Here is a 15,856-nt window from a genome sequence, read left to right on the forward strand (position 1 = left end):
CTACCTCCAGACCACTGCCTGCAGGATTGAGCTGAGGGAGTCAAAGGGATTCCAAGAGAGCCATTGAAGGGGTGGACCTCTGGGTCAGACCTTCAACATCAAGCAGTGGGGGAGGGGGTGCTTTTGCACACAAAAAATGGAATGCTAATTGGGAATCTAAGTGTGCCCTGGGCACTGCACTTGGGAGAATAGAAGGTGAGCAGGATTCCTTTTTGCGTTGTTTTTATCTCAACAATGCGGATGAGCAGCATGGCGCACTGAGGCTTATGAGCCTGTATTTAGTGTTTTCTTCTCCATCTGGACTACATCAGCTTATTTTAAATTTTTAAACTGTAAACCACTCTAGTATTTTTGCGTAAGGAAAGTATACACGGTGAATAAAATAAGTAGACACCACAGTTGAGGATAAGGACACACAAAGGGGAGGAGTGGGGCTATGGTTTATTATGATCTAAAGCAAGTGTTTCACAAGGAGGACAAAAATTAACATCCTAATGTTCCTCTTCCTCCTCTTTTCAGGTATATACATAAATTGTAAATTTTTTTGATTTCTTTTCTCTTGATTTTTCTGTTTTATCTTTTGCAAACCACTTTGTAAAAAACCTCAATCAAGTGGTGTGTAAATTTTATGGAAAAATAACTGGTTTCCTTTTTTCTACTGTGCTGAGGTAACAATTCGGTCCTCCTTTTTAATTTAAAAACCCCTCTCTCAGCTTTTATCATTTATCATGCCTCTTCATTTGGATTGATTACATCCTTTTCCCATTAAACTAAATAATGCAAATGAACTGAGTTTCAGCCTAATTGATCTCCCAGGGTTGCAATGAGGATTAAATGAAAGTGAAAACCATGTCTACTGGGGTGAGCTCTTAGGAAAAATTGTGAGATAAGAACAAACAAAACAGAAGAACCCCAGGACCTCACAGACTACCTCCCGGTGATGGATCTAAAAAGCATTCTACTGTCAAAGTGACCAACCAGATGCTCATGGATTTCAGAAAGTAGCCAACCAGATGTTCTCCCATCAACTGGCAAACTGTCTCTCACAGTGGAGGGAGGACATTGTGGCTAGAAGCTATTAATAGCCTTATCCTCCATTAATTTGTCTAATCCTCTTTGAAAGCCACCCAAGTTGGTTAAAGCCCTCCAAGCTTTCAGCCACAAAGTAGAAGTGTGCACATGCTACAGTTTGGCTCGGCATTTCATTGAAATGAAGATAAGTAAATTTGGCTAGTTCATACTTGCTCTTATTGTCACTGAAAGAGTTTGTAGGGCTCCTTTTTCTCCTGCATGCAACTGTCTTCTGCAGTAGCTAGGCAGAAAGTCTGAAAATCCGTTCTTCTAACTCATTTCCTCCGCCCTTCTCTTTCCTCAGACATCTTTATGGGTTTGAACCTGTCAGCATGACAGTAGCAGCACATAGCGGAAAGTGATGCTAAATCCAATAAAATAAATATCAAAACATTTTGCGCACTTCAATCCAGCCACTTTGCAGAATTCTTCTCCTCTAGTGCCTTCTGTGCTTCAGCCAGCTTGAACATTTCAATTGCATATCCCTAAATTATCATATATTGCTCACTCGTTGTTTTGCCTCAAGTTTTATAACACTAGGAAGACTGTAGGATTTTATTAGCATGAAGCAGTCCTTGCTCCTGTCAGGGTCCAAATATATAGTTGTAATCCTATGCTTACTTACTCAGACGTGAATGCCATTAGGTGCAATGGGTTACACACCCAAGTAAGCATGTTTAGGACTGCAGCTGCTCTTCCTCAGGGAGACAATTAGCCTTTACTTCCTCCCCCCCCCCCCAAAAAAAGTTCAAACTCTACATTCCACAATTTTATCTTTTCTTCTTCTTCTTCATACTGCCAGTGGAGTGACATCATTATTCACCTTTCTGAGGTAATCAATCTGATGCAGTTTTTCTCTAATTCAGCATGATTGAGCTTCTAGGATGCAGACAAAAGAAACCTGACAAGACATGAAAGGCCACTTGGTTGCATACAATTTTGTAGCAGAGGATCTAATAAGAAAGTTAGCCTTTTTTCATTAGAGAAGGCGTTCTGATACCCCAAATTGCCTAGCAACAGAATTGTGGTCTCTCTATCATAGAAGTTGTTTTGACAAACATTGTAAGCTGGCTCAAAGTACTGCAGTTTCTGCCAAGCATCCAAACTTCAGTAAAGTACACCTTTCAAACCGGCAGTGTTTTTCAACAGAAATAATGAAGTAACCTCTCAGCAAGAAATACAAAAGCTAGCATGACAAGCTTATACTTAGAACACTTTTGGATTCTTTGTCTCTAAATATCTGCTTTCACCCTTGTGTTTGTACAATTCAAAACCCACCATCATTTTCTACAAGGAAAAAAAGATCCCTAGCTCAGAGCACTGTACTTTAATGTATTTGATTAAAAGGACTGTTCTATTGCATAACTATGAACATGTTATGATTGAAGGATATGGGCAGAGCAGTACTATTACATTAGACAGAATGCTTTAAGGCAGAACGGATTTTTTTCTGGTATTTCCCCCTTCCCCCCGTTAAAACAATAATCACACAAAAAGTATTAAAAAAGATAAACATACCATTTACTCACTCGGAATACTTGTTGAAGAATAACAAATACAGTAGCTTTGTTCAAACAGGCTTAAAATGGTAATTCAGTTACAAAGAAATACCTAAAATGGCTTAAAATGTAGTCTCAGCATGGAACTTTAAAGCATATAAAGGCAGACAAGATGAGGTGACACTTCCAGCTCTGGCATAATTCAGCAGTAGAGCACATGTCTCACGTATAAAAGGTTTGATTCCTGGCATTTCCAGGTACGTCTAGCCCCTGCACTATTGTCTATCTTATGAATTTTAATGATCGGTCAAGAACTTTGGTCAATAGGCAGGGTAGAAATACTCCAAATAAATAAAAACCAAGAAGACCATTAATTTTACCTAGTACAGCTTTAATGATAAAGTTTGCTTCCTTGTTATGAGCTTCACAGAGCTGTCTGGTTTAGCTTTCCTTCACTTTCTCCCTGGACTTGCATTTTAAGAAAATGCATTTGGCCCAACTTTAGGCGAAAACTAAAGACCTACTTAGAATGTGGTCTAAACCTCCCTTTAAATCCATCTCAGCCAAGATAAGGGAGCTCACTCTGAAACTCACCTACAGGTGGTACTTAACACCATGGAAACTGGCACTGATATGCCCAAGAACCTCACCAAAATGCTGGCGTGGCTGCACCTCCACAGGCACATACCTCCACATGTGGTGGGAATGCCCCCAAACCCAACCCTTCTGGACAGCAGTCCTACAAGAAATATGCAAAATAACTAAATAGATATTAGAACTCACCCCAGAACTGGCCCTACTGAACATCTTCCAAGAGCATAATGACCACTCACATTATACAGAGCTTATAACCCACCTATTCTCAGCAGCCAGAAGCCTCATAGCCAGACACTGGAGAGACCTGTCAGGGGTGAACATTAACCAGTGGTATCAAATCATATGGGAAACAGTCTCACTAGAAAAGCTAACCAATAAAACAAAACTGACACGGGGACAAATAGAAGAAGATGCCTCACCCCAATATAGCTCCCCATTATCACATACACAGCCCAACAAGACAACAATAAGAACCCACCAACAGCATGACCCAACAAGTCCTCCACCCCCAAAGGAAAACAAACCCCATTGCAGCCAACCACAGACAACCAACCATATCCTGGTCCCCCAACCAGAAACATAACAAGCGAATAGAACGAGAACCTGCCGCTGACGCAAAAGGTACACTGCAAAAAATATAAATTTCACCACTACCCCTCCTTCCTGACCTTATACTATACTCAACAATAATGTCTTATAACAAATGTAACCGATCTGTAGAAAAGACTGTACAACTTGAGAAAAGAGACAAGGCATGTACTTTTGTAAACCAAGAAAAACTTTAATGATAGTAAAAACGTATAATTCATTAAGCCCTTGCTGTTAAACTTTGCTGAGTCACTCAGTCCGCCATCCCATCTGATGTGTAATGGATGGCATTTACAGCTCATTAAATGTAACTGGAGCAACATTTGTTTTATCACCTGACTTCAGAGCAAGCCGAGCCAATTATCCATCTGTAGATGACATATTTTTAAACTCTCCCATTAAGTCAATAAACGTTAAGCGTTTAACAATGCCACTCTGTTATAAAATAATGAAGCTAGGCAGAAGGGGAGAACCTCCAACAATTCACCCGAAGATATTTCAATCAAGATTGGTAACTGGTATATAGCAAGTCTCCATCAGAAGTAAATAAAATTGCATTAAAAAGATGGAACCCACAGATCAAAACCTGATTATATTTTACTTATTATTATGTATAAACCATTTAAAAATACATTATCTAATGCAAAACCTTTCAACGCAATGACATAGTCAGCACCATTGCTGACAGGAGGGAGACCCACTTACGGCGAAATATCTGCACTGGTTGACAATTTGCTACCAGGCCAAGCACACAACTTGGATCCAGTTTTCCTGTGAGATCACTTTGCCCCATATATGCCCACTCAACTGCTTCAATCTGTGGAACTGGCATAGTGTTATCAACCATTTTTCCTAAGCCTGCATGGAGCTCAGCCTCACCATCAACCTGATGAAGACCATTATCCTCAGTCACCAGCACTCCATGCATCGGAACTGGTGACCACATGCTTAAGGTGGAAGACATTTTTGTCTACCTGGCCTCCAACATAGCCACCAACCTTTCCAATGATGCTGAACTGGACAGATGTATTGGCAAGGCAGCAATGGCAATGGCTCACCTCTCCAAAAGGGTATGGGAGAACGTGATGCTAACATCCAATACCAAGATGAAGGTCTTCCTGGCTTGTGTGTTGAGCACACTGCTTTATGGAAGTGAGTTGTTGGCAACTTACAATTGCCAGGAGCAACACCTCAACACCTTCCCATATACATGGTGTCAGGAAGATTTTGGGTATCAAATGGCATGACAGAGTCTAAAATAAAGACGTGCTCTCCCAAGCCCATATTCCCAGTATGTACACACTTCTGCTCAGCGGATATACTCTGTGGGGAAGTGGCTTCAGGCACTAGGCCTGTTGGCACACAAACACTGCATTGCAAAGACATCTTCAAACACGGCATGAAGGCTGGCAAGATTTGCCCCACTGTATGGGAACTCCTTGCAGATGATCACAGTGACTGGAGACAGACAGTCGGGTCATGCATATGCAGCAGCGACCATCGTACGCCTGTAGCAGCAAAACTGGACACCTTCATCTACCCCACTTGCAATAAAGCATGACTCTCCCATATTGGTCCCATACAGCCACAGCAGGCACTGTAACTCTCTGATGGTTTGACCCAAACCGTCAGGTGCACTCTTCCTGAGAAACAGACAGATGCCAATGATTATTCTTGTTGTTCACAGGAAAATGCTATGAATTCTTCACAGATTTATTTACCATGCCTTTATCCTGCTTTTCAGACAATAATAGTTTCCCAAAGTGCCTTTCATCAAACAAAGGCATGAAAAACAGAGACAGGCTGTGCCATTAGGCTTATATGTAGGGCTGGGCAATATCTGGTGTTCAACCTCATGCTAGATCACCAGCTAAACATTGTGATATACACTGCTCATAGCAATTACCATAGCGGGCATTTGAAATCAACCATAGAAATACAATTTAAGCTTTCCCCCAATATAGTAATCAGAGATAAGCAGCAGTTTATTTCAAAGACAACTTTGATTTTGAAAGTCAATTCACTTCTCACAATGCTTAAATTGCCTTCAGATCATCTTAGCTATGCATAAACACACCAGAGGCATTTGCTTTTATAAATGGCTGCAGTATGTAAAGCACTTTGGGGTGTTATCTCTTATTCTGGAGGGTAAAAGGCACAAGCAATCTTTCAGCTACAGTTGCTGAGAAGAATATTTAGTTCCTCTGAGAAGCATCAGCTGTGGAATCACTGAAAGAAGATGTTTTCAAGCACAAAGAGACTAATAAGATACCAGGTTTTGATTTTTAAGAATAAAGCTGCTTTTTTCTCTCCAACATTTTTCACTGCATAGCAATTGAGATAGTACTGTACTCCATACAAGATGATTAAAAAATAGGCTTTGTTCTCTCTCATGGGGTTTTTTCAGACACAACACCAAAGCATGATTTGGTATTACATTAACAAGAACAGTGCTTATGTGTGCCCCAATTTCTCTTCTCAATTCTAGTTTAGTAGTTTGAACTGGGTTTGCAATCATGGTTTGGGGCAAATGATGGTTAGCACAAACCATCATTTGCCATTACATCTGAACTAGGCAAGTTACACTTTGCCCCCTAGCTCAAAGTGACAGATTAAATTGGAGCGCGCAAGGGAAGTAATGAGGGAATGACTCTTCACAAAGAGCCAAACCATAGTTTGGTGTTACACTTTAACCAAGCCACTGTGAAGGCAAGTTCTGTAAAATCCCCTATAGGTAAAGGTAAAGGGACTCCCGTCAGTTAGGTCCAGTTGCAGACTACTCTGGGGTTGCGGCGCTCATCTCGCTTTACTGGCCGAGGGAGCCGGTGTACAGCTTTCGGGTCATGTGGCCAGCATGACTAAACCGCTTCTGGCGAACCAGAGCAGCACACAGAAACGCCGTTTACCTTCCCACCAAAGCGGTACCTATTTATCTACTTGCACTTTGACGTGCTTTCGAACTGCTAGGTTGGCAGGAGCTGAGATCAAACAACAGGAGCTCACCCCATCGTGGGGGTTTGAACCGCCAACCTTCTGATCGGCAAGCCCTGGGCTCTGTGGTTTAGACCACAGCGCCACCCACGTCCCAGTAAAATCCCCTATAGAGGACCCTTAAAGTGAGGGACATCACCTGCTTGTATCCAAACAGGAAGAAAAGCTTCGTACCCCCCACCTTGATATACTCTTATTTTCCAACTGTAATTTAGCACCTTTTGAATCAGGCACCTTTTCTGTCACAGTCCAGTGACAAGAAAAGGCGCCAAACTGAATAATAATAATAATAATAATAATAATAATATTTTATTTATATCCCGCCCTCCGCAGCCAAAGCCGGGCTCAGAGCAGCTAACAACAGTAAAAGTAACAGTTTACATAAAATCAGAATCAATTAATTAAAACACATTCTAAAATCAATTCATTCTAAAATCAGTTCAGAATCAAATTAATGGCAACCATTGGGCTAGAGTTCTATGAGGATTACCAAAGGAGGGGGTGAGACTGTGCCTTGGCCTGGTGGAACAGCTCTGTCTTGCAGGCCCTGCGGAAAGATGTCAAGTCCCGCAGGGCCCTAGTCTCTTGTAACAGAGCATTCCACCAGATTGGGGCCACAGCCAAAAAAGCCCTGGCTCTGTTCTGAGGCCAGCCTAACCTCCCTGTGGCCCAGGATCTCCAAGATGTTTTTGTTTGAAGACCATAAGGTCCTCCGTGGGACATAAAAAAGATGAATGTGGCTAGAAAGGAAGAAGGGTTAACATGTTTAGAGTGTGTTCTCGATTCTTCCTTTTCAATTTAGCCCTACAGTTTTACCTTTCCTGTGCCTGACATCATATGCAGGGGAGGCCCCTCATGGGCAAAGTAGCCCTGTGAAGTTTCAGGGGAGGGGGAAACACCCTCAAACCTCCCAAACCATGGTCCAGTCTTTTTTCTGACACACGTAATAACATCAGTACAGTTCCAATGTACTGAGAGGCTTCCATCCATCTTCTCTGCTTAGCCAGCCATTAAAAAACTAGCAGTAGACTTCGACCCCTGCCTCCCAAGTAGAGGGACTAGTTAAACACAAGCAACCATCTCATGTTTTCTCTTTCAGGAGTATGGCCTTGTGGCACCAGACATGGACTGTGACGTGCATAGAGCTTTGTGACTGCCCTCCTAAGCCACCATGCGGCTGTTTGTTCTTCCCTGTTGGTACACATTTTTTCCTCAAACAGCAGGATGTGTGTGCCTTTTTTGTGAGAGGGTGCGCTAGGTTCTTGCTTCAGCTTTCTTTATTTTTAAAAATACATTTATTTCGTGAGAAAGCAAGACATTAGTACCAGCCCAGCCAGGTTACTTTCCTCAGTGCAGGCAAAGAGGCAAAAAAGAAAAATCCTTTATTTCTTGGTTCCTGAAGGTCTTTCTTTTGTTTTAAAAGGTTGGGGTCCCTCATGCAACAGCTTGCTTTTCTGTTGTAAAGGGGGGAGAAGAAATTGTTTATCTACATCAGGGGGTGTTTTGTCCTTGGCTGGGGAAGAGACATAAAGAGTGATAATTGTGAACTGGCTTGTATAACGAAGGGAGCTGGCTTAGAGGGGAGAGATGTGTTTTTCTATTGCTTGTGAGAGATGGGTGCAACAGAACACAATATTTAATTCTGGAGACTGGATATGCTTATATTGTAATCTGGGGAGAGCGCTGGCTAGAGAAGGAGGTGGTTTTTATTTTTAAAGCAGTCGCTGACTTTTGCAACGAAGTTTTCAAGCCTATCCCCACTTATCTGGGAGTAAGCTCCACTGAGCTCAATGGCACTTACTTCCAAGTAAACACGATTATTATTATTTAATATTTTTCTGTCCCACCTTTATCCCAAGCTGAGATTCAACGTGGCATGTATAGGAATGCACTGTAAATGAATTCTTTTTTTAAAAAAAACCACACACACAAAACCACTTAATATACCCCAAACTTAATACTGTATCACACAATTTTCTACTCCTTTTTGGAACAGTGAGTTCCATTTTCTTTGATTTTTATCTAGCTGGAATCCACACATGTTGTAATGTATTTAATTTTCTTTTCCAAAAAAATCCATATTTGAGCTGCTCTGCAAAATCTGTTGTTTTGCAGAAAAAGAACCTGGGACCATGTTGGATGAGAGGGAAGGGTGTACATGGGGCCTCGATTGCACACACTTTACCAAATTCTTTGCTGCAACTGACCTTGAACTGATGCCTTGGTTTCTCACAGATTCAGAGCCAGCAGAGTTCTTAGGTTAAAAGCTGAATAAAATGATGGCACATGCAACTAAAAGTCTGTGGAATGGCTGGAAATCTAAACCTGACATAACGAACAGCTAGACTGCCAGAGTGCATTCCAGCTAATGAGCGGTATACAATTTTTAAAACAACAACAAAAATATAATGTGCACTACTATTGCTTTTGTTTTTCTCTACACACACTGTCTTTGTTAGTAACTGGAACAACAGTGGGAGTACTAATATTCCATTACCTCCAGCATTTGCCTTCCATTAAACATATGATGCCAAATTTGCTTCTAGGCATGCTGTTTTCTGCAGAGCCGTGATCACCAGTTGTCACTGTAAAGAGCCTTGTTTGCTTTTCATACAATATACAGACTCTAGCAGACTTTGCTTGTAAAGTGGTGTAAGACTGAAGATTTGAGGTGGTAACAATAAGTTTGGCAGAATCCTAGGTGTCAGACATACAGTCACAAAGTTGCAAAAGCAGAGGGTGATTTTCAAGGGGGTAAACTGTGAGAGGAGACGTGATGCTTAGATTTCCTCAAATGCTTTTCCTCCAGCTGGTGTTCCACAGATATGATTGCAGAGAAGCAAGTGTGTGAACAGGGACACCTTCTGAATCAAGGTTAGACACTTGGGTGCTAAGCATTTGCACAACTGTACGGTTTAAGTGTCCACTATCAATTTGCAAGGGGACCTCACAAGCGACCACCTCCTAGGCTCTACTCATGTGACCTCATAGGCTCCACCCATGCAACCCCACCAGCCTCCAGTGATGGGAAAGGTTAACATGGGACATGCATGGGACACAGATTCCCCATTGCTGTCTTAAAGACTAAAATATATTATGATTATACAGGGAGGGGAAGCTGTAAAGCTGGTGTGGGGAACCTGTAGCCATAAGGCTGATTTTATATGGCCTGTAAATATGATGGCAATGAGAAAGATTGTGCTATACAATCCTGCGCTGTTGTGAAGTCCGCCCACTTTTATTTCCCACTCTACCCACCATCAGTTGTGGCCCCCACTTACTTGTTCTATAGGCCAACAGCCCTTGCTGGGGGGAAAGAAGAAGAAGAAAATCCACGCCTGATTCAAAGAGTGGAATGCAAAAGGTTTTGCTTCCAAGCCCCCACTGCTGTGTTGCTAGTCCACTCCCCTGACCCCACCCCCACTTGTTCCTCCTAAAAGCACATGAAAAATTCAAGGACTGAGAATTCAAGGACTGAGAAAAATTCAAGATGAGCTCGGCTAGTCTTTCTGCTGGTGGCAATGACTCTCACTGATTCTAAGCATCATTTCCTAATTCTTGAAACATTAATGTTGTTTACTGCTGTCAATCAAAGCTACTTCATTCTTGTGAAGGCAGCCTGCCTACACTATGCAAGCTGGGTAATGTTGCCAACTAATCGGCAGTGACAGCAGCAGTAATAGACTAATTCCCTTCTCCACCAGCTTGCTATGCCCCTCCAACCTTCTGACCTAGAGTCTAGTCATTTCTTATTAGCATGGAAGTCTGTTTTCCTAATTTGAAAAACATTGTATTTCTGAGTATGTATACATTGCCCCTCACTGTGATTTTCAGATACTTTCTACTCATTGCTCTGATAAACTGATCATTGTATCAGACTGGAAACTCAGTAGCACGTGAAACTATGCAAAATATATAATGACAGGACAGCAAGGTGCTGGCACCATCAAAATGCCAAAGCTGACTTTATACTATTACACACCACCCCAATCCCCAAGAAGTGAGAGAGTCCAGGGGTGTCTTTGCTTTACCAAGGATTTCGCTTCCTTGAAATGAATGTGTGTGTTTATGAATGTGTGGTGTCTTTAGGAAATATAATTTTATTTATATGCAATCTGGGCATGAGGCTGGAGAGTCTCACAGCATTAATACTCCAAAAGACCTTGCTTCCCCTCTCAGTTTCCAGGAGAACCCCAAGTGCAGCTTTGGATTCAGCACAAAGCAAGACATGTCTCTCTGTCTCCCAGCTTCTAGCTCATACCCACAGCAATTCTGGTTCCAGATGGGTGAGGCAAAGGCCCATCTGTTTTCTTCAATGGCACACAGTAACTTTTTAGGATATGTTAAAATCATGGTCCTTAACTAGCCAGCCAAAGCCATTACCTTGACAAAGGAACTGGTTAGCAAGTTCCCCTTACACATTCTACCCACACAGATTCAGGATCCCATGGACTGCGAGGGATCCAAGGTATCATCCGGACTGAGCCCCAAACTCATAACAATACACATGCGATGGGGATCCAACTGAGTGTCACACTTTTGGAAAAGCAATAATTACACTATTCTTATTAATGTAGTTTTTCAGCCTCAGTTATGAGCTGGTCTGTTATATCTCCTTAAACATGCTAAACACTTACATTGCACAAACGTTCAGTCTCTGAATGCTGGTTGCAGGGGGTCACAAGCTGGGAGAGTACTGTTGCCATATAGTTCTGTAACTCCTTACAGCCCTGCGACTAAGGGACAAGCCAATTCATGGATACTGACTACACATGCATGGATGAACAATACGAGTGCCAAGCACAATGCTTTGCAACTTTACTTTTGGCGTTTGCTTATGTTTCTGCAACACTGATATCATTTATGAATAGTTCCATGCTCTGTTGGTGACATTTAGTACTTGCAGCAATTGTCACAATAATGCCAAATTCCTAAATCTCATTGAAGACTGCAGCTGTGAACATCTGGGATAGACTGGAGGCTCTGTGCATTCTCCTATTTGTCAATCTCATAATAAAATGCAAAAGACATAATTATTGTATTTATTAGTGCACAGTATGAAAAAGGCCTGAACGATTATGCCATGCTAGAATTATTATTTTACTTTAGAAAACTGGAGCTACATGCCTTTTGGGGAGAGAGGACTGATGTGGCACAGCAGCTAAGACAGCTACAATTAGGAGGTTTAAATCCTACCTCTGCCATGAGTTCATTAGCAACTCCTCCTCAGTCTCCCATCTGCAGAACTATAGTAATACCTGCAGGGTTATTATTATCTTTACAAGATAATATTTGAAGTGCTTTGAACACTCAGTCACTACGCTCAATCACAATGCAAATTGTAGGAGTCCATCAGCTCCCCGCAGTTATAATTCACATATATTGTGTACATTACCGGTATATAGTGTTCTTTAATCAGTGTCCCTAATTGTAGTACAGAAGCTGGGTCTGAACTACAAGTAATGTCATGGTCTGTTCCTGAAGCTGGGTCTGAACTATGACCACACTCTGCTAAGATTTGCATTCTCACACACTTCTAAATGGAACTTGTGAAGGAGAATTAACTGCTGGACAGTAGATAATGTAGTTATGGATGCTGCTATAGGAAATCAAGCAGCATGATTAACTCTTAGGACTAGCTCAGTTGGTTAGAGCATGTCGCTGATAACTCCAAGGTCGCAGGTTTGATTCCCATAAGGGACAGCTGCATATTTTTGCAATGCAGGGACTCGGACCAGATGATCATCAGGGTCCCTTCTGACTCAATGGCCCATCTAGTCCAGCATCCTGCTCTCACAGTGGCCAACCAGACGCCTGCGGGAAGCCCCAAAGCAGAACTTGGTCACAACAACACTACTCACCTGTGATTCCCTGCAACTTTGCTACATTGGTACAAGATCGATTTATCCCATTTCCACCCCACCTTTCCCCAGTGGAGCTCAAGGGGGAGCACACAGCTCTCTTCCATCCAGGGGTGCCAACTTGAATAAAATATTGGGAGGACCCAGGTAAGCATCCTGCCCCTCATAATCAGTCACAAGACTGTGCACACACACTATTTGAATGACAATGCCCATCTACTGGGAGGGGGTGCCTCCCTCAAATATTTTATTGGGGGGCCCCAAAGGGACCTTGGCCCCTATGCTTCCGCCCCATTGTATCCTCACAACAACCCTGTGAGGGAGGTTAGGCTTGAGAGACTGACTGTCCCAAGGTCACCCAGTGAGTTTCATGGCTGAGCAGGGATTTGAAAACTGGTCTCCCAGGTCCTAGTCCAACACTCCCAACCACTATACCACACTGCCTTGATCTGCAAACATTGGCCTAAAGCAGAGGAGACTGAACTGTGGCTCTTCAGGTGTTGTTGGACCCCAACTCCCATCAGCTCCGCCAGTGCTGACAAGGAGCAGGCATGATGGGAGTTGGGATTATCTTGAGTCCCACATGTTAAGCAACCCTGCCCTAAAGCGACTGAGGATAAATGATGCTGGAAGGAAAGGTAATCAAAACTTTCCCCCACATTTAGATAGCCCCTCCACTTACAAACCTGACTTGGAAGGCCCAGGTGTATGGCTGTGGCTGCTTGCGCAGCAATCTCTCATAGAATTGTAGAGTTGGAAGGGACTTCAAGGGTCATCTAGTCCAACCCTCTGCAATGCAGGAATCTCAACACATGGTTCCCTGAAACCAAACCTGACCCAGCTTAGCTTTGCACAGGTGTTAGCAGTTTTATTTTTGCACCACTATGAATCCGCTTTCTTCTCCTCTGCACTCACTGAACACTTCTAAAGTATTCAGCTTCTGTATCTCCATGAGGACTACAAACTTGTTCTTTTAAAATTAAAGAACCCCAACATTTCCCTTAATTTGGGGGGGAGGGAATCGTTGTGGTGTGTCGGAATGGAGGTCAAGCGCCCCTCTCCCTCCTCCCTGGAAGTAGGAGACCCGCCTCCTTCCCTCTGGCTCGGCCACTCACCCCCCAGCCAGTTGCTGGAGATGTTCTGCAGCATGGTGAAGGGGACGCAGAAGAAAGCGATGAGCAGGTCGCTGAGGGCCAGCGAGCAGATGAAGATATTGGTGACGGTGCGCATGGCTTTGCGGCGGCTGACCACGTAGAGCACCAGGCCGTTGCCGAAGAGCGCCAGGGCGAAGATGAGCACGCAAGTGAGCACGAAGGCCAGCTTGGCGCGCCGCGGCAGCTCCGGGATGTAGACCAGCGGCTGCAGCCCGTAGAGCGCGATGAACTGCTCGCGGGTCACGTTGTTGTCGCGCAGCAGCTGCGCGAACTGCTCCGGGGTGATGTTCAGGGAGCGCATGGCGGCGACGGGGCGGGTCAGACGGCGATCCTCTGCAGCATGGCCGGACCAAGCGGACGCTCCTGGCGGGAGGCTTAGAAAACCACGGAATTTTCTTTAAAATTTAAAATTGGGGAGGCACTTCTCGGCCGTGCTCGACGGCGCCCACAGCTAAGGGCTGCAGCAAGATCCGCGCCCCAGCTCGTCTTTTATTCATTGCCCAGACGTCTCCACGAGGATCTGTCCTTCGTCTGAGAAAGGCAGCAGAAGCGAAGAGCAAACGGGTGGCGCTTAACCGAGGGTGTGAAACTTTTGAGAGCGAGACGCCCTCGTCCACCCGCCGCGCGCGCCGCAACCTTCCCGTCTAGAAGAAGGCGAGGAAGGAGCGAAAAGTCGAGCTTGGGAAAAGCAGCGAAGGGCTCCTATTGGAGACTTCTTCCGAGCCGCTAGCCAATCGGTCAGCAGAAAGAGCGTCTTCTCGGCCTCCCGTCCTTCAAAGTTTCCCGGAGCGCAGGGGCTCCTCGGGGATTGGCTGGCGCTTGTTGGGGAGTCGCCGGAGGGGCGCGACTGACGCTTCCTCGGGCGGAGAGGGGCGCTTGGAACGCGGCTCGGAGCGGGCGCAGCGAGGCTGCAAAGCAGCCGGAGAACTGACCTGGCGGAGATCGGAGAGCGCTGCGTGCTCAGAATGGAGGCTATGGAGCGGCACAGGGCAAGACTCTGGAGCCTTGGAGGTCCAGGACGCCACTCTGCCAAATAAGCCGCAGAAGGATCCCCAGGCGCAGGCGGACGTGCTCTGCTTTGCTCCACGCCGAAGCAAAATGAAGGATTAGCTGTAATAAATTAACGATGGGTCCCTGTGAGACCGTTGCTTCCGGAATCTAATATAACCAACTGCCTAGATTTATGTCTTCCCATGAATTACATTGATCTGGAGCTGGAGGGTTAGAATTTTTATTTTTAGTTTACTAGGTTTTAAAACAGCTTAAGGAATACAGTGGTACCTCAGGTTACAGACTCCGCTAACCCAGAAATAGTGCTTCAGGTTAAGAACTTTGCTTCAGGATGAGAACAGAAATTGGGCTCCGGTAGCGCGGCGGCAGCAGGAGGCCCCATTAGCTAAAGTGGTGCTTCAGGTTAAGAACAGTTTCAGGTTAAGAACGGATCTCCGGAACGAATTAAGTACTTAACCCGAGGTACCACTGTATTTGCACATCAGTCTGAAACTTCTTTAGGTTAAAGCTTGACCTTATGGATGTACAGCTTGGAAGGGAAGTCCCCCCTGCGCTCAGTGGGATTTGGTCCCAAAGTGAGTGTAACAACTTTAAAGAGAGCCAACACCAGGTGTGGGGCAGCCCTCAGGAAAGTGGTGGGGCCACAAGGTGCCATGAGAAGGCTGATGACACCCAGCTTTATTTCACCATCTGGTGAGATGGCTGAGGGGAAATAAGCTGAGTTTGAATCTTGGCAGGATGGAGCTGGTTCTGGTGCTTGAGAATTGGGCAGTTGACTGTCCTGAATGCAGTTGCACTCCCATTTCTTTTTAAAAATTACATTTATATACTGCCTTTCACCCAACAAGCCCATAAAAACACAAATTGCCCAACATGATATTAATAAACAATACCCCCAAACTCATTTAAAAGGCTATGGATGGTTCAGTCAGCCAAAGAACTGGCTGTACAGCAACATTTTAATCTGGCACCTAAAGATATGTAATGAAAATGCCAGGTGAGAATACCTAAGAAGAGCATTACACAAAGGGAGCCACCACAGAAAAGGCCCATTCTCATGTTGCCATCCTATGGACCTCTCATG

General features: G+C 44.1%; 1 protein-coding gene across 1 annotated transcript in view; it reads right to left on the bottom strand.

Moving 5' to 3' along the window:
- QRFPR (pyroglutamylated RFamide peptide receptor) overlaps nt 1-14,500 on the bottom strand; it is a 28,912-nt gene extending 14,412 nt beyond the window's left edge. Inside the window, exon 1 of the mRNA XM_083457466.1 lies at nt 13,723-14,500. Coding sequence (XP_083313592.1) covers nt 13,723-14,062 — 340 coding nt within the window. The 5' untranslated portion in view covers nt 14,063-14,500. The remainder of the gene's footprint in view (nt 1-13,722) is intronic.
- Between the last annotated feature and the right edge of the window lie 1,356 nt (nt 14,501-15,856).

This window comes from Podarcis tiliguerta (genome assembly GCF_965153285.1).
Source record: "Podarcis tiliguerta genome assembly, chromosome: 9".
Classification (NCBI taxonomy): Eukaryota; Metazoa; Chordata; class Lepidosauria; order Squamata; family Lacertidae; genus Podarcis; species Podarcis tiliguerta.